Source organism: Neodiprion fabricii, chromosome 4, assembly GCF_021155785.1.
Source record: "Neodiprion fabricii isolate iyNeoFabr1 chromosome 4, iyNeoFabr1.1, whole genome shotgun sequence".
Classification (NCBI taxonomy): Eukaryota; Metazoa; Arthropoda; class Insecta; order Hymenoptera; family Diprionidae; genus Neodiprion; species Neodiprion fabricii.
In genome coordinates this window covers 25,106,424-25,126,911 of record NC_060242.1, presented here as the reverse complement: position 1 = coordinate 25,126,911, position 20,488 = coordinate 25,106,424, and the positions used below count along the sequence as shown (strand labels likewise).

General features: G+C 39.7%; 1 protein-coding gene across 3 annotated transcripts in view; it reads right to left on the bottom strand.

Moving 5' to 3' along the window:
* The window catches only part of LOC124180007 (tyrosine-protein kinase Drl-like), a 68,381-nt gene extending 60,148 nt beyond the window's left edge, over window positions 1-8,233 (bottom strand). The window contains exon 1 of one of the 3 annotated variants that reach the window (XM_046564969.1): window positions 7,670-8,233. In XM_046564969.1, coding sequence (XP_046420925.1) covers window positions 7,670-7,790 — 121 coding nt within the window. In that variant the 5' untranslated portion in view covers window positions 7,791-8,233. Of the gene's footprint in view, window positions 1-7,656 lie in introns of all 3 variants that reach the window. The other 2 variants (XM_046564971.1, XM_046564970.1) reach the window with 2 other exon arrangements.
* Window positions 8,234-20,488: the final 12,255 nt, after the last annotated feature.

The window sequence follows — 20,488 nt, the reverse complement described above, 5'->3', positions numbered from 1 at the left end:
AAATAACTCACAATCAGGCCTTTCACAATTTTAAGCCCAAAATTACGCCAGTGTACAATATAGAACATTGCAACGGTGCACGTCTTCTCAAAGACGAAACCTGTACAGGTATATAGTCAAAAAGAGAAGTCGAAGTTTCTCAGTTCGTATAATATATAAACTGCGGCGAAGGAGCTTCGCGTCAAGACCGTGCGATACAACTTTAAGCGGGAATGCCTACCGCAGTCGTTCGAGAAGTTGTCTACGATAGGGAACTTGCTTTCAGTCATTAACGACAATGGAGGTGGAAAAGTTTCGGTATGTCGTATTCCCTGAGGACCCGAGTTCCCCGACCCGTGACGTCGACGTCGAGGACGTTCCTGTTATACCCCTTAGCAGAACTGGCAAGAAGACTCCCGCGCACTCGAATGTGATTTGCATTAAGCAGATGATGTTATGCAGATCGCGCCAACTGCGCGTATTCCTATATCGTTATACACTGCATATTCCCAATTTGCATATGGAATATTCATTTAACCGCGAATCTCTTTGCTGCATAAATTCGTCGACCAGGCAAAATTTTTCGATTTTTTACGTTTTTTCTTTCGTTTGAACCTCGGCCTGTGATACGACTTTCAACGTAACTCAACGAGCCGTTCCGGGATCCCGGATAGCGGTAATTTAAATATGTAAACTCTCACAGCCTCGGAAATATAGCATGGTTTTCAACAAGCGAACACACGGGTTACAGTTTCACTACTTTCAACCAGATTACGCAAACGCTTTAGTGAAATTTTAACTATACGTGTATCGATAAAGTTTCTTAACAGAATTAGTGTTTCCCGGCCTCTGCATGGATTCATTGAATTCAGTGCATTTCTACACATAGCGTTAAAAAATTATATTCTTTAAAAGTTCCGTGGGTCAGAATTTTTTTTTTATGAAAAAGTCAAACAATTCGAAGTATATTTCTCGTACTTTGAAGAACTAAATTTCGTGCTTCAAGGTACGCAGATAAATAACAGGACTCTTTAATTCGCGATACATTCACAGCCTTCGTTAATCCGTTCCCATAATAATCGAAATAACGAGTAGAGCGTATTGTAAAAGAATTTCAATGATCTTGCAAAATTGAAAAGATATGCTCATTGGTGAAGCTAAACTGGTCGACGTCGATTCTTACACGAAGTTTGCCGAGAATTTTTTTTATTTTCACCGAAACATCTTTCCTAAAATCAATTATTTTTATTAATTTGCCATAAAAATTCCAACCATCCATAAAACAGATTCGACAGGTTCAATTTGTCGGTTGTATTTTTCACCGCAATTCCGTTTCAAAGACAATGCACCGAGGTGTCACAGTTTTGATATACTACCTCATCACGAACGCTATTCGCTTGAAATTGCCTTTAATTAGGAGATGAACGGGGAGATAAAAGGTAACGAAACGAAGATTGCCGACCAGTTAAGAGTGAGAAATGAGGCCGTACTGTCCGTTTATTTTTACTAATGCGATTTGCTTATTCAGTATGATTTCAGATAACGATACGGGTTCGACGGTATAGAACCTCCAACACCAAAGCTCTTACAAATTATGAAAAATACAGGGTGTCCCGTAACTTGCATTTAACGAACCGGAAGCGGTCTTGTGCGTGGAAAATAAGGATAGACGAATGAAATTTCCCTAGCCGACATTTAATTTGAAAAATTCAAATCGATGAATCCAATCGGGTTGTTCGAAAAGACACGTTCACTTTGAACTATCGAATTTCAATTTCAGCTTCGTAGTCCGGGATCTCAGAAAGTTCAATTTACCATAATTCACGTAAATTAAGTAACTTCAACATCAACGTCAACTAAATTTTGAGTTAATATTTGTAATCAGCGCCCATGAAACTCACGATTTTGAAATTTCGAATCAGTCAAAGGAACGAAAAAAATGTAAGCTACAGTTTTTAAAACGGGCGAATAACTAGCTTTATAGTTGCATTTCATAAACAACATTTATCGATACGAACGCTGGACGAATTTCACAACTGAGTGCGAGAATATATTATAACATGGCAGAGTGCATCAGCAGGCAGTCGGACAATTTGCAGTGTATTTTATTTTATACGCGATGAGAGATAGCTCGTATCGAAGCTCTCGTATTTCCAACCGATATGATACGAGGCCGTATTATATTTCCCCGGCCGATCCGTATATCAAATCCCCGTCAGTGTGAGCGTCATGGAGCCAGCGAAATGTCCTCCACCACGTATTTCCAAGCATTTTTCAATGGGGTGAGCATATAAGCATGCCATGACCTTTGAACTTCCAAAGACTGTCCGGACGGCAATCGACCGAATATCGCGCGTTTTGCAGCTTTTATCTTCATAAAATCATTTCTGCTAACTTGGATCGCTGGGTTTTGTCAGCAGGAATAATAAATGATTCAGAGTTTATGAGAAAAAGTTTTCACGTGTATTTGATAAAATTTATAGGAGGTGGAAGATTTTTACTCTCGAAATAATTTTTCCAATGTTTTCACAGAGAACCCCACAGATTAATGTAAAAAGAAATGTCCATAAATGACTTTGATTTTTTCTTTGTAAATTTACTCATGAAATATAAAAAAATACAGAAATCAGAATAGCTGCGAGGTTTATCAGACTTTCAAAAAAAATTTGCGGGTGGACAAATTTTTTTACATATTTAAAGTTTTCTAAGTTCTCTTTCAGAGGTTTTCGAATTGTAAGTTAGGAAAAATCCGAATTTTGCTTCTGAACGTCAGGAAAAAAATTGTTGCTTCTAAGCAGATCGTGAAGAAACATTTCAAAAAATACCTCCTTACAAATTTTTCTTCATTTTCACGAGGGTTTTAATAAAATTATCCTAATCCTGCTTTCAGAATTGGGAAAATTTTGAAAGCCAACGACGAATTCCGCTACCGTGAGGACAGCGCTTTCGGCTTTGATCATGCACGATTCGCAATTTCGCCGCGAATGAATCTACGATGCTTTATACGACTTGCTTATTCTGTTCATGCCGACTCCCGTTTTCCCGACCCCGTTCAACTCAAACTTCGAAATCACGTTCGCGGAACGTTAAACTCCTCTTTCGCGTTCTCACAGTGAAGCTGTTATCAGGTCCCACGCACACCGCTCACCTCATGGATGTAACCTACTTGATTGTTTGTCCAAGAAGCTCCATGTCAAGCGAATTGAATCTTGAATACAACAAAGGAGCAGAATCTTGTCATTTTCACGGACCGGCTCAGTTCCATCAACTCACAATTCAGAGCTCGGTTCGTGTACGAATGAACTCGTAACATTTCTCAGAATAGCTTAACTTTGATATTAACTTATGTATGGACCTCATTGCTTTTAATGTGGTTGAAACTTTTTCAGGTGATAGCGCCTCTGAAACCTCTAATTAATTTTTTGTTTTCATTTTCTCATACAACCATTCTTAAGTTATAAATATTCAAACGTTTGCATAATTATATCCTGCTTAAACTTCTCGAAATATTTTCAAACGTTTCCTTTTCCATTTTGAATATTCTAAAAACAGTCCCAGGACGAAGTGTTTGTTTCTTTTTTTCACTCGCTCAAATCTATGTTTGGAAGTATTGAAACAAATTTTCAACTCTGTGACAAACATGCTAAAATTATATAAAAGGTTACATTTAATTTTGCCGACTATTTTATATGGTATTTCTGAAAATTTACCTAATTGTAACACGTTATTTTATAGAATTGAAAATAATACAGAATTTTTCTCTAAATTTCAAATCGATATTTATCAATATAAAATGTTTAGGCCGCAACAAAAAAATCTGATTGTAAAATTGATTCTGTTATGAAACTGATATTAAAATGGTCGGAACAATAACCAAAATTATAGAGAATTGGAAGTCAAATGAAGCTTCAAAAAGGTTTCAATACTCTCAAAAACAATTGCATAAAAAAGGAAAAATGAATGAACTGGCACAATGAAGGCACTACCGTCACCTCAAAAAGTTTCGAATCACAAATGGTGAAGTTAAAACCTGATTGAGTTTGTTTGAAATGCTCCATCGTGTATTAAAATCAAATTTTTCGCTTCAATCCGTTTCACCGATATATTTTAAAGAATTTAGCGTAAATTTTCGGTAACATAAATGTTTTTATTAAAAAAAGAAGGTAAATGAAAAAATAATTACATCTACGACCATACGTTGTATTCGACAAACACGCGAGGTGATTTTGCCGACCCGGTTGGTCTTTTCCGAAATCCAATCTGAATTTGCACACTTGTGCGAGGGTGGAGCGTTTGGAGGTTTTTGTACAGCGCGATCCACCAGACAGCGCAAACACGGCGTGTACCTACGTCGAAAGCAAATTAAAAATCAATTCAACTTCGAAGCCGTTTGTTTCGCGGCACGCGCTTTGCTTTTCGTGCCCATGGCAGAAAACGGATCGCGACCCTCGAACAGCCCGGAAATTGTTCGCAGACTCTTTGAAAGTTAACAAAATGAAATGACACGTTCCAGCAGTGGTGGAAACAGGCCTGTCAATTCATTCCGGCTAACTTTAGCATTGATTTCAAATTACTTTTGGGAATAACCTACCTCGGCGCGAAATAGCTTCAAGGGATGTTTTCACCCTTCTGCGCTTGATTTCAAACTTCACTTTGAATGTACGCTATCGATATGGAACGTTTCACGAATGACGAACGATTATACGGCTGAAAAATACTTTTATCTTTGTTTCAAACTTTGAGGTTTAAAAAATGGACCGTAATTGTTTGAATGCACTGATTTATCTCTTGGTATTAGTGACATTAAGGAGATAGGACTTAGTGATCTTGCTTGACCTAGCTTCGACAGTTATTATTAATTTTATTACAAAATAGTCGTTCATTGAATGATAATCAAATTTTCAGTTTTTTTACTGCGAAAAACTCGTTTATAAATACAAATAGAAAATACTAGAAGTATAAAAAATCGGTTTGGTCGAGTTTGCGCATTCTTATTTTATTCAGCAGATTATTTTATACAGATTCACTGAAAAACTTTTTTTTTATCAAGTTGGCGTCGTTGAATATTTAATTTTATAAGATTGCACGGATGTTGATCATCATCAGCAAGTAAAAATATTGAAATAATTAAAAAAAATATGCTTTGGTGAAGTCGCAGAAAGCAGAATTTTGAATTTCTATAAATTTTGAAAAATATTACACCTTAAACGAGTACAATAATTTAATACATGTTCAATGTACTATCTCATGATAAAATTGATGATAAGTACCGATTTTTGTACAATCGACGCCCTAAGATAATTATAAACCATTTTCAGAAATTTTGCAGTCTAAAAAAAAAAAAAAATGAACCTAGTATTTTTGAATCGTGTAATCATAGATAATTTGCAAATCTTCACCGATCAATGTCAACTATTCAAAGACTTGGAAATGAAGCGCTTAAGTGTGACTTTAAACAGACGGATGCAAATGCTGCAAACGGCGAATGCGAATTTCCACCTTCAGAAACGAGGAAAGATCCTTTCTCAGGTTAGCTGGTTGGATGAAAGCCGGTGTTTCCTTTTTCCTTATGTTTTCCGTGGCGCTCAGCGCGAGAATACCTGCAGGGGCAACTTCGCTTCAAAGTAAAGTCATTTAACCGGTGCAATCTAAGTTAAGTGACTTTCGAGAGCTTTGCGGCTGGAACTTGCCGACAGTTTCCTTCTGAACGAACAAGTCAGCTTGCATCCAACCTCCGCTTTCGGCTATGTCGTGCAGCCTTCTCGAAAAATCAGAAAAGTCTGAAGGTTGGCGAAGTTAGTTAGTCTCTCAATCCCATTCCTAGATTACCAACGTTCAGGCTATGTCTACATCTGCACTTTATTACATTTATCGACCATATAATCTTGACCCGATCGTTTGACATTAACAAGTTCTGTTCACTCGGAGATCGTGATTACATTTTTACAACTGCAAGGAGAATTAATCTTATAAGAATCAACTTTATTCAAGTCATTAAATACTCTGATACGCGGTTATAAACATCGAAACGAACACGTGACAATTTTTCATTAAACCGACTCTCTTACTGTCTGAGTTTAATTGTTAAGATCTCTATATGACAATCAAAACAGCTGCCACATTTCGTCAAAAATGAATAACTATTCTTTATAAAAAAATTTCGCAAGTAAGGGAAAACAATAAACTAAGTAGCAGTCGCTACGTTTTGCACCCGTGATGAATCGAAATTGCAGAAACCTTTTGGTATTCGAACAGTTTGATTTCACCACTGATAAAATAAATTCATAAAATTTTGTATTCTCGTGGTAATAATTTGTCCTGCAGTATTTTCCTTCCCTTTAACTTCCCCTCGCAACTAACACAAGGCTTGTAAAATGTTACAGGTTTTCACATCTTCGTTATCCAAGTGCGTAATACTTTAGTATGAAAATAAAGGTTATCTTCTGCGAGGAAAAGATCGTTCCCAAGACATCCCTCCGAGATGCAAAGATCTCCTCGGGATAAATGTCGTTGAAAATAAAAATAGACTCATCAGCTGCCCTCGAAATTCAGGTGCAACATCTATAATAACGTTAATTTGCAATCAGCGTCAAGTTTGGACGATCAATCAAGGGACGGCAGGTGGGGATGGGGCGAAATCAGCCCTTGACAAGTCGCCCTCCGTTCAGCGAGAGCGCGGCATCACGCCTACATATACATGTAGGTATGAAGGTATACGTACCAGCCACGTATATAAACTTGAAACACTGGATGACGATAAAATATTTTATGCACTAGAGTAGGCGAGAGAGTGCGTCAGCTTTGTTACGGGGGTGATTCATGGGGCTCTAAAGTAATATCTTTGTCGACTCGGGGCCCCAACAACAGCCGCAATCATTGCACGTACTTAAAAATCGCATTTGCATACTGAGAGAGAACCACTCGAGTGGACGCAGTCCGGTACGCGAGTGATGCTTGACGGGTGTTTTCAAGTACCTTATACTACAAAGCTTTTGTTAATTAAGTCTCACGGATCTGAAGTGGCTGATGCGTTTCTCAAAACTGATCACTTTGCAGCCTTGCAATGGTTGTGCGGTGCGGGGGACGCATTTTTATCGTCAATTTGACGTCATTTCACGGCTTTAGTCTCTGATTTGAGAATTCATTCAATTCGAAATCGAATCAATCCTTTCAACGTTCGTTTCAAATGACGTTTAATGATTTTCATTTTGTCGCGTGATTTTCGTTGATTTCTTGGAACGACAGCCATGATTTTTAATAATTTCCTAGCGCTCTAGGCAATGTTCAGAGATTTCCGAATCAGACGAAATTACACTAATTCACTAAAAATACTGGGAAATCACTCAATGAAAATCAATTTGTACATCGAAAATAAACGAAAGTACTTGCAGATAACATAGTAATTGTTGGAACGTTATTTAATTGAAATCATTTAACGTCTACCGCAAGACTTGCAATGATGATTTGGATGATTTCGAGCGCTCGCCGTGCATTTCTTGAACGACACCGTGTAACTTGAAGTGATTCGTAATGATCTCGGTCAACTCGTTTATTTTCTCGTTACATCAAAGAATGTTTTAGGCGTCAAAGTTACTTCGATTTACAAGTTGATTTCCAGCCGTTAAATAATTGACTGAATAGCCCCTTTAAAAATCCAAATTTTGGAAATTTATTCACCCACTCTACCCACCGAGGAGTTTCATGACCTGAGCTTTGCTGATGAAGATGTTCAGATAGCCGTCGCTGCGTCCGACAAAAATGAGCAACACCATAGCGAAGGTCAGAAGGTTGCAGTACCTTCTCCGACGCATTGTCACATGCTTTGCGGTACTTGACGGTTACACTACGTCGCGAAAAACCCTCTACGTATATCCTCCCCGCACCGAACTTCACTGAGCATTTTTCAACCCTTCCATTTCTCACTTTCGCGACACACACTCGATGCGATCCCGTCTTACTTCTCGGCGATTAATGTCATTTCATTTTCATATCTCACACCGGCGATGGTTCGTTAAAAAAGTATCACACGTGCTAAAGTCACGCGACTGATTCCGCGGTAAGAATATTCTATCTGATTTTCGAAAATTCAGTGAAATTGAAAAACAGCGAATGGAAAAGAAGCTTTGATTTAGAATTCTGATTTGACTCTTGCGAAAGCCAGGCAGCTTTTCTCCCGCCGCGCCCGAAGCAGTTCGAGTCACGTGGCTTCTGGAAGCCCAGAGCGCTGGAAGGTGACGTTGAGAAACGGGCGTTGTTGGCGTCGGGACGCGACTGAAGAATTCCTGCCCGCCTCGAGGGTCGAGCTTGCGGCGCAAGCGCCCGCCACGCGGCCGAAGCAGGGAGAAATCCGATTTCAGAAATTGCAAATACGTACGTAGGTAATTCTGGCAAATTGATCGACCATTCGAAATTCTAATTAGAATCCCGTCGTCGCTACTCGGTTCTCGCCCAGAGATTTTCCACGTCAAACCTTTCCTCGTTAACAAACAATTCGCCAAACCCGCGATGCCGTGCACAAAGCTTTACTTCCCAAGTACATCCGCCGCTTCGTCGCGGTTTTGCGGTTCACGCGGTTATGTACGTATATAATCCGGGTTCACCTTGTCGTTGCACTGCAAAACGTTCGTCCGCGACTTGCGCGGTATTTGTAACCCTGGATATACCGGCTTACTCTCGCATTTATGTGCGAAAATTTCCAGCACCTTGAAGCAGTGTGGATATACGTGAAAAGCTGTTATGATGGCCGGAGTGGGCTTACAATAAAACCTCGAAATTAATTATAACAAGGAGCTTTTGACGTTCGGGTTGACGAGTCACTCGGAATTATTTACCACATGACGTTAGTGCTTGACGCTGACGGTTGTTATTTATACGTGAATTATTCCATTCGGACATCATTGATGCAAATTAATTTCTCATGTTAAATATTCCTATGCATTACAGAGAAAAATCAGGGAATTCTTTAAAATTATTATAATGTTCGATGGTGAATTTCTTAAGCAATTGCTGAAAGTCTTATGAAATCAGAATTACAAATTATATGTTTCGAAATTTTATGAAATCCTCTACGAAGTCTTCAGAGTCCCTTCGCAGTAATCTTGGGAGTAATTACTTTGCATACATCAAAAAGCCTTCTGAACAACATGTAGTATAGTAGTATCGTAAAACATCATAAGTTCTTTGAAATTATAAAGTCCAGTAAAAATCTGTAAAGTCTCCGAAGACTCTGAAGCTTTAGAAAATGGCGTGATTTTTGTACAATTTTAGAAAATCCAAATACATTTCCTACTATGTACGGGAAATAGTCTCAAATAATAATTTTTGACATATAGTATTGAATAATATTCAAGAATAGTAATTCTACAACCGCATTTTCGCCTCAGTCGTTTTCTACAATCTTCTGCGAAAAAAAGCAATTTTCCGATAGCTCAAGGTAATAACAATTCCCATGCAATTGCGAAACGGAGGATGATCGATCACGGAGCTACAAAAATACTGGAAACACGATAGAAAAAGTGAAACGAGCAATGATCTGCAGGCAAAGTTATAATAGAAAATGGCAAACTGGTCACGGTGATGGTGGGAGTTTTATTCTGCGCGACACACGAATATCATAACGATGAAAAGTATGATATCGGAGAATGAAATTGAGTTCGGGGCTGGGGAAAACGGGGGACAAAATTTAATTAACTCGAATCTGCACCCCGTTTGTTGCCGACGGTTTGACTGTTCCCAATTTGATCTCTGCGAGTTAAACTTTGCGCATATAGTCCGTACGTACGCACACGAAGCGCCTGGTGTGAACGGGACTTTGATTACAACGGAGGATTAATTAGCCCCATCAAACCTGGCCAGGATCTCTCTTTCGCCTCTGATCCATTCACCGCCGTTTCATCCCTCGCAGCAGGCCCCACGGTAGGGCCCAAGTCTCCGTCCCGTTCGGCAAATTAAAACTTTTACATCCCAGCCGCGGGGCACGGAAACTCGGATCGCGCCTGGCTTCCCCCGATTTCTCAAGAAGGAATGAAATCCTCGTACCCACCGTTGTCCAGGAGACCAGCGCCGCGGGCCAAGTGCCTCCGAATATACCCCAAATTTTCTTGTAGGGGGAGAAACGGCCGGAAACGGGGCAGATTGACTGCCCTAAGCTCTCAAAATTCGGAACGTTGCATGTGAAATGTGCGCTTTTTCAAATACCTTGACGTGTCAGCTACTGTACTGTATTTTTGGTGAAATTGGTTGAGACTTTAAGCTCGAATTATCAATGATTTCTTTATTTAGTTTTACCGCGTCGAAAGGAGCATGAGAGATTTTTTCCATACTTCCATCTTCACTTGTTCTTTGGTTGTAAGGTTTCAAAAAATGTCCTGCTTCAACTTCGCGAATGAATATGACCGTGATGATGGGTCGAATATTTAAAGAGTATGTCTGAAAAGGCCGAGATAAAATTGCCGCAAGGCAAAGTATGAACTTATAGAGTAGAAAAGTATACATACTTTTCAAAAGCAATGATTCATTCAGCACGTTCTACAGAATTGCTAATTAGTATCGAAACTTCAATTACGTTTAGAAATGAAAACATGTCATAAAGTAATATTTATCGAGAATGTGATAGGCTCTTCTGATTTCTGAATATATCGTTCTAAAATCGCAAGAGCCACTTTCGATAAGCAGAATGAAATGAAAAACTATGGAAACAGATGAAAAATGCGAGCTTCAAATCTTGTCTGGAAAGTACAGTGTATTAAATTTTTTAAATCAGAGGCAAAGCTAATGTTTTCTCAAATAGTTAGCGAATAATCTGCACAAATTATCACTATCATTCGAACATGCGTGGACGGCGAATTTTTTTTTTCAATTTTTTACCAATCGTTACCAGTTTTTTGGTATTTTTTACCGCTCCTGATTAATTTTCTATCCAAAAACTTACCAACTCTCCGCCGAGAAATGAATTTTCATCAAAAGTCCGTTTAATTTTTAGGGCGTAAATTAGAAAAGCTCGTTATTCGAATTCGAAAAAAGAAAAACATTTTCGGAACATTTTGGCCACAGAATACTTTTGCATAAAAAAAAAACCAGAAGTGCCAGAACTTTTGGGTTAGCCTACGTTCCGACGACCCGTGTTGAAACAATCTCGCTTCTCATTAGAAGCAAAGAAATACCTTGACTAGTGGTTTGCGACACGGAGTTCGTGTTTGTAACAGAAAATATCTGCGCGCACGCAATAACGTTTAATTCATTTAATCCACTTGGGGACGATGAGACGGAAGCTAGAGGGTGTAATCCGCATCTCTCTCGCAATTGCTGAGGGCTTGATGAAATTCCTAGACAATTAAAATCGAATTTTTTTTCAATTAAACTCCCTGCAGAGGGAAACAAACAGACGGACTAACAAGACCCCCTTCAGACACCGAGCCTGCCGAGTTTCGCGCCAATCAGCCCGATCATTAACTCCGTTAATTAATAATAATTGGAAATCGATGACTTGTTTGCACTGCGTAGGTTCGACGTAATCTTCGCTCACACCTCCGCCTTATTTTCACTCCGATTTCGAGAGTCGTACGTGTACAGCAATTAATACCGCCTGCAGACAGGACTCGAAAAATTATGTATCTAAGAATTCAATTTGCGCTGTTACTCTGCCGGCCTCGAGAACAAAGAAACAGTCGATGCCCAACCCTCCAACTTTGGAATCCCTTTCAATAATTTATTAACAACGTGTCGCTACTCAAAGCACCGGCCCTCGGCGCGGGACGACGATGAAATTGTGAAAGGGCTGCAGGACGAAAGGAAAAGAGGTGTTAATTCCGCGCGGAAATTGCTTCCACGTGTTCTGCGCTCAAAGGTTCCGAGCTGAGGGCTTGGACTTGGAAAATCATCGATTCTCAAAGTTGGACACTGAAGCACATTTCCGAAAGAATAAGCACGCTTCGGATCGTGATGCTAAAGATTGAAATTTTTACAAGAAACGATGGCAAAACTGTTTCTCGACTTTGTTAATTAAAGTGATGATGAACGGAACTGCGATACGAGTGAATATTACAATTTTTCAGATCTAAATCGATGTGTAATAGATCATCTTATTCATAAACTTATACACTGCAAATCTTCTGAGATGGATATTTTCTTAAACTCGTTAGTTAGAAAAAAACCCGATATGTATAGTACATACCTACAGCGGTTATAATTTACATACAACAAACTTGTGATTCGTTGTAAATATATCAATATTGCCCAAAACGCAACTTAAATGATCTGCGGAGAATTAATTTACAACTAAAATCAGTTATTATTAGTCAGGATCGGTCAAGCAATGCAGATTTTTCGGTAAAAAATGATAGAATGACGTAATTTTTCTGAAGTCGTTGACATAATGAGATCTTTAGGTTTCATGTTTAGCTTTATTAATTTTTTTCCTCTGTAACGAGGAATTTTTCAGTTCTGTGCAAATGATTAGATTAATCTTTTTAATACTTCGTTACGTTACGTTTTTTTATTTAAACATCTTTTCCACCTGACTGTACGTCTCCGCGAGCATACTTAAAACTGTCTCAAGTCAGCTGAAACTAACAAAACAAACGTGAAAATTGTAACGCAAAGAGCGAAATTAGGGTATATTCGAGTCCGCGTATCACCATAACAGAGAGACCGAGAGGGGCGAGGCCTGCAAGCCACCTCTGAAAGGTAAACTCGTCAGTCAGATCATAACACTCGGTGTATATCGACGCAGTCCAAGTCAAGTGTAGCCCGCGAGTGAGTTAGTGAGTGTGTGTGTGTGTGTGTGTGTCTGGAAGCATTAAGAAATCCTGAATAAACTTGGATTATTGCCGTTAAGATAAAGGTAAGAAACATCATATTGACGAGAACATATATCCTTCCTCAATCAAGGTTTTCTCTAATTGACTTATCCTTGGACTACGAAACCGAGTTAGGCGGTATCTCGTAGTTTAGTTCGGAACTAGGTATGGAAAAACGGTCAAAATAAGTTAAAGTGGAAAGCTTCTTTCCGGCGAGCGATGGAGCGCCGATAGACGTTAAAAAAGTCCCGAATTTTGCTCCTGGATCCCCCTTCCTACTTTTGCCACTGGATCGCGGACATGGTATTATGCCACAAAATGCGCAAGATTTTATGAAGCACAAGCTCTTTATATTCTCAAAAACCGAGTATTTTTGTAAACCAAAGTTATTTGAATTTTAGATCTGGTTTGGACCTTAAGTAAAATTTCGTACGTAACAGTTGAGGGGGAAAAAATAACCGAGTAAAAAATATCTCACTTGAAGCTCAGAACTAGGCATGAGTCCCACATCTCGATGTTTCAGATTCTAATGAGAACCGAAATTGGGACTCATTTGATTCTCGGAAGTCTGAACTGCAATATTCCTTGTTTAAACCTCAATCAATACTTGACGTTTTCTTTTTTTGCGTTGACATGAGATGTGGCGATCTAAAGCTTCAAATTCGATCTAGAATTTTTCAGAACTTTGAGACTCTGTTGAATCAAACTGAGCTGTAAGGATATGAAGGGTGTAAATGGGACCTAAATTCGTTCGAAAAAGTTGTAAAATTTTGACTCGGGGAGGACGGGAGGAAGGGTGATAATTCCGTTGTAATCTGCCGCGGTAGCTTTGTCGCGTTGATCGATTCGTGAATTGAGATATTTCTTTGGCGATTTTAGAGGCGTGGGCATCGCTCGGCGTCGAGGACCAGCCGAATAAATTTCCATAATAACATCAACTGCCGTGTGAATCGAGGCTGCGCAGCCTAATGAGACAAAGCGAGGCGAAAATGATTGGAATTGGCCGAATTAGATCCCGCCTCGAAACGTCCGCAAGCTTTGTGTGTGGGTGCGTAGAGAGAGAGAGGAAGGGAGGGAAAGAGATGGATAGATAGATAGATAGATATAGAGAGAGAGAGAGAGAGAGAGAGAGAGAGAGTGGCGTTGGATGTGCAGCGCATCTCGGATTTACGGAATTGTTTGGTAAATCGTGCGGCATCTGTGCATCCGCTGGCCGTCCGATTATATTTCAATATCGATCGTGAAATTTTCGCGTGGTGACGTACCTAAATGATATTTGCCCGTGCGGAAGACCCGGCGAACCACTGAAACGGACCGCTGCACAAAGTGACCCGGCAACGCTTCCCGGGCTTCCCCCAATTTTCAAAATTCATTCTTCCGTTATTAACTTATGTACCCTTCGACCGGCCTATATTGTCGACCATCTGACAATAGCTCACCGTGTACACGTTATCGGGCCCCCCGAGGAGTATTCGCATACCGATAATCATCGACCCCCTGCATTCAAGATTTGAATTCCGCGGTGCGCATTTCGCTGGCAGGATTGCGGCTAATGTATGCGGAAGTAGGGATCGAGACAAGTGGAATTGAGAAGGTCACGTGTATAGTGAGAGAAGATCGAGGATGTGTGGGACGTACAGTCAGGCCGGAAGAACATTGGAACAGAAACGTGATAAGTTAGAAGTTTGCAGTGTCACTGAAGTTGGTCTCGTTACATGTAACTGAAAAAGGTTTCACGATAGAAGGACGACATTCAAAACACTGATTGTAAGTTTTAAATGCAAGCACCACGTATTGTGTTACTAGTTTACAAAAATAACAAGACATTGTTTATCCGATTCGGAATAACGATTGCTCATTTTATTCCCCAATGAATTTTTCATTGATGATCTAAGTTAGATTTTGGTTGACGGTAAAATATTTGTTGATACATTTGAAGTTTAACTATCCTGTAATATGTAACAACGATTGTTCGTATCGGAATTTTTTTACAAAAGCTGACGACGAACCGATTTGTAGCGTATTCATGTACTATTAAAATAAGCTATTGTTCATGACAATCAGAACGCGTTTTGTCTTGAGTTGGTAATAACAGAGTGTTGACGGTTGAAATTCAGTGTTTGAAGATTTTTTTGTAAATGACAGGGGCTTTTTGGAATCATTTAGTTTGATGAGATGTGGTTACACTTTTTAACAATGTTTCAGTCATGTTTTTGATCGGACACATTTTTAAGCTGACTGTACGGCCCCGCACATCCTCACAAATAGTACTAAAGTGGTGTGGTGAAAATTTTGTACATGCATAATGAATTTTATCATATACGATAGTAAAAAAAATTTGGCACAGAAACAAGACAGAATATTAAAAACAGACGTTGAACAAGCTTTTAAAATTTACAAACACAATTATTGGAAAAAAGTTCTCAAATCGATATTATCAAGCTAGGAAATTGGATTGGACGAAATTTGAGCTCCCCCTTCGTTACAGGCGAGATAAGTTTTATCAGTCACATTCTATTCGTGAAGAGTAAACATCGAGTGGCCAAATATCGAGGATAAACATTTTTCCACCCTATTGCGACTCGGCAGCCTGTCACCCCTTTCGACCTAACAATTAAGCCAAATTTTAAATCCGTTAAAAGCCGTCTCGATGAACGTTACTCGATGAAAAGAGCTCTCAGAATCCCGTGCAACGCTACTTTGGTACTCTGAATGTGAAAGAATGTGTCCCACCATCTGTTTACACGATATACACAGAATTTCGACTATAAAAACGGTTCTTTGGATGAAGAGATATTGGTTTACGCGAGATTAAAAATTGGGTTCATTCGAGTAGATCGATTATTTCTGTCCGATTTTTTTAAACGGATCTTAGGTCACATTGAAGTCTGTGACAGAAACATACAAATATCTTTCAAACTTGGCGAACTTGCGAAGCGAATAATCATTTTCTTCGATATTTACTTTTAAACCGTACAATCGAAAGTAAAGTTCCCACGAAAACCATAAATTTTTGACCGTTACAAATTATCGCAAAAATCAATATCCCGGGATTTTTCCAACCGTCTTTTCGATTGTGAAATATTACCGCAGGACTTCGGGCGTCCGGCCAGCGTGCAAAATCGGGGAAACAAACGTGAAATCCCTATTCCGATGCTCACTCAATGTGGTCGACAGCGATAAGAAGTCCCCGCGTACTCCGTAATATCCTCGGCACGGCAGAGCCACACGCACCGAGCTTCGAAGCATCGATGGATACACCAACGCGTCACATTCTCACGTGGCCTCGCACACCCCCGAACACGGCGAATCCATCGGCGTGGGGAAGAGCATAAGTTTCTATAGAGAGGAGAGCATATTGCAGGATGAAGGTTCCGTCGGCTGACGCACCGCGAGGGTTCCACCCTTATCTCAAACAGCCAGCATTCCGATCGAAGCTAATGTGCAAGACGCTGTATGAATATCAATAGCGGCGCGAGATCGGGGATCTAATTGGTAATTGTGAACCGGAGCGTGTATCGAATCGCTCTTAGCGAATCTGCATCAGCCCCCGAGGAGGGTATTCTCTTCGCAATGATATTCGGGCATCTTCAGGAATGAATCTGCTCGACTGTCTTAATCCAAAGTTGGGGGACGTGATAAAAACCTTAGGTGATATCGCTTGGGTAAGTGATAGCGAACGGGAATGAAACAACATCCCTGCAACTGTAATGGAAAAGCGAATCATGCTTGTTTCTTTTCACTGATTGCAGATTTAAATCTAATTGTAGGTTTTCGTGAAAACGCCCGTCAATTGTCTTTAGAAAAAAACTAGTGTGTGAAAAGTGAACGTTGACTTTAAGTTCTCTTTCAAATTTCTCCAGAGCTTTTATCTCAGTTATTCATGGTTATTATTTGTTAAACAAAATTGTTAGAGCCTGATCAAAGGACTTTTGAATATCCTTTCTCGCGGTACGTCAAAAGTAATTGTTAATTTGTTTGAGCTGTGATCCTTGCCGACTTGTTCGAATGAGGGCAAAGCGCACAAGAATCTAAAGCTCGTCAGAAATTACGGCAATCGAATCTATCAACCCTGGAGATAACTATGTATTTGTGCATTTTTTTCATACGATCTTTGAAGATCTCAATGGTGGAAAGAATAAGCCGAAAATCATTAAAATAGGATCAAAAACATCAGAGCTTAATAATTTTGAACGTTCCAATTTATAAACCCTTTTCTAAAATTATTGATACCTCGTGTTGTTTAAATTCTCTTCCATTCATTCCTACTAAACACCCAGTAGAGATATTGTTTCGTTCGTATTCGCTATTATTGCCGCTATTAACAAATTCCAAACATTAAAAAAAATACGACTCGGGCAAGGAAAGAATGGCAATATTATAACAGTGATACTCACCAAACGTGATTTATTCAAAAAATCATAGCCATCCTATTGTTTGTATTGAAAAAGTCAATTTAGTTCAAATTTCGCGTTTCTGATTATCATTTCAGCGCACCTTTTCCCACGGAAATGTAGCTTTGCGCAAAACGTGAAACATGCTCGAGTTCCCGGTGTCCGAAACCTGCGCGAACGGTTCCTCGGCATTTCTTATTCTGAAATAACAGGTCGACTCATTACAGAGGCAACAGATCGACCGTCTCAACGAGTTTCTTGAATCTTAGGCAATTTCTTTAGTGGTTCGTTTCTCCTTTGTTCAGTGGGGTTTCTTATACAGCGACCCTTCGCGTTTACCAAGCGTGGGTACACGCCTCCCTGTATTAATATTTGGTTAGGCTCTGCCTAATATAAAAATACAGGTATTAACATTTCCCGAAAAGTTTTTCATATCAATATTTATACTACCCCCTCGCCCTCGTCTCCTCCCTTTCCGCCTTCCTCTCCGATCCCTGGTTGTAATAATCAACCCGAGAGTTTTGCCCTCGCACTGCAACAGTAATGCCGCGGGGGAAGGCTGATAAATTTATTGACTATAATTAAAACGATTACAGTGTCTCAGTTCGAACCTCAGCATGTTGGTTCGATCGTTCCAAAAACAAACATCCAGCTACAGGGTGCCGGAAATTGACAATACATAAGGCGATACAATACATATCGGTGATGATCATTCCAAGATATTTCGATCCGTACTCTGCAAGTTATACCCATGTTGCTTGAATCGGCTGGTAGGGATACACTGTTACGGAACAAATTTTATAGTCGATACGAAAATTTATCAGCATCAGGTAGTGTCGGATTGACACCGAATTGTGGTTTATAGCAGTTCACGCTAGAATTTTTGCTTACAATGTGAACTTTTCTCAGAGCACGAATTTTTGGCTAACACCTGAGATAAGGGAGGTTTCTACTTTTTTGGGTCGAAAAGTGTTGGATTTTACATTAATACTGTATGCAAAAAATATTGAATATAGGATTATACAAAAATAGTGAAACGTTTTTATTTTGTGAACAAAAACCTAAGCTTTCTCTTGGATCACTCGCTATTTCTTTATTTTTCAACATCTCTGCTTCATTCTGGTTCAACTAACAAAAACGTTTGTTGTACACGTTACTGCCAAATTTAATGAAGATTGGTTATCCAGGTCGTCTAGTAGCACTTCCGGAAGTGAATAACATCATCGCCCGAGCGTCGACATACGTGTCTTCTCCCACTCCCAGTGCGATCTTTTGTCAAAGTTTACAAAACATTATCATATTGAATAAAGACCGCTCAGTAAGCATACCAAATATCAACATTCTGTATTTCATACTTTTTGCATAAAAAATGGGATGTTTCTCGGCGCAACAAACTAGAAACTTCCCTTAATACAAAACGAAGCTTCGTTTACTCGTCCGAAACGAACCATCGCAAATGTTCCCAGCCCTGAACAGTTAATAATTGCAATTTACCCCGTACACGGAATACATCAATTGCAAAAAATTACCCAGTCATTGCTCAGAGCAGCTATTCCTGCGTCCCACCTTCCGCACTCAGCTCCAGAGACTAGGATTAAGAGAACGGTACCACATATTGTGCCGAGGATGAAGAAGGCGGTGTGTTTTATCGTCTTCTTAAGCGTACCGCGTTTATTGGTCTCCGTGGGTGGCCTCGAAAACAAGGCAATTTGCCGGCATTAAATTAATAGTGGTCATTCTTCGGAAGAGCACCTCCGGAGTCTTGGCTACCCTTAAGCCCGTCTGCGTGACAGTTCTTTCAGGGGGCGGCTTACCACCGTGTCGCGTTGTTTGGCTCCACCGAGAACCACGCGATCGTCACCTTCGACCCACCCACCAATCGGCTCTCCAGATTCCCAATCAACAAAAACAAATATTTGTTGTACATACATACTGTTAGACCAATAACTGAAACCGCTTCGTCTCCAGCACTCCATTTTCAATCGCCGTTTGCACAATGATGAAGGGAGCATATTTTTCAGAATTTTTCCGGAATTATCCATGCATACTTAGTGGACAAGAGACTAAAGGTTCTACATTTCAAGTGGAACGGTCTAACATATTAGGACATGAAATAATGCTTGCAACAACCCTTTGACTGACCGTAGCACGGAGAGATCGAGGCTACCTTTGAATTCTTTGTAGAAAACCTTTCGGTTTTATTGAATTAGACCCTGGTTGGTTTTCAGAAAAATCCAACGAACAAAACATTTTTCAATTAGCTCCGAAAACTCAGAACTTGTGGCATCCAAGTCGAATAGCAAGGTTATCATTGTTCATTCGATCAATGCTTATAACTTAAAAGGGAAAAGTTCATAAAAATTAAATTACTTCATACCTAAAATTATCTGTGTAATTTGCCAAAATAAGGTTCACCGACACTCGTTTTTCACTCATTAAACAACATGGGCAAAACAGTACGTACTTTTTTGAAGATCCATGAAAATTCGAATTTGAAATCTGCGGATTCTGATTACTTATTGTCATAGATTATAGTCCGCTGAAAGCATTTTCAATTGAGCATTCTGTACAATGACAAAACTCACAGTGAAATTGTTCAACTGTATCGCACGTCTACGACGTATTATAGAAAGGGAGGAGATAGTTTTTCCAAAGAGTAATATAGTGAGACTAAATCTGTATTTTCTCCTTTCGTCAAAGCGAATTCATGCTGGTCCCTTAAAACGTGCAAACAGAAATTTCCTTGGGATATTTAATAACATGACTAAGCCCTGCCTAGGAATGTTTAAGCTGTAATATCGGTTAGACCACGAGCTTGATTTTAATCCCTGGATTTCATTTCCCCTCGGTTTGTACAGTATTAAAATCAAAACAGAAACACAGATAAATCTTTTTCTGTTCTTTTACTTCGCATTTACCCTTATCCATAAACGACGGATTATGCGCAACGAATTGAAACATTGCCAAGAAGTTGCCGATGCATGCAGGGGAAGCTGCAAACGTGTGCGAATAAGTATGCATGATGTATATACGTATAAACGACGCGGTTTCGCGGAGAGAAAGAACCGGGCATTACACGGCTACGTTGAGAGCATGACAAGCGGGTCGCGGGGCGGCGATGTGGTTTATTGTCGAAAGTAATACAAGTAATACCGGAACTCCGGCCCATTGAGCGAAGTCCATTCAAAGCCCGGAACAAATAGTGTAATAAAAAAATCTACAACCAGAGGACTAGCCTGAGTTTTGTACGCTAGCAGGACGCCCGCCTCCTCGACTCGGAGTAGGGGTCTCGGAACTTTTACGAGCTCTTGGCATCGC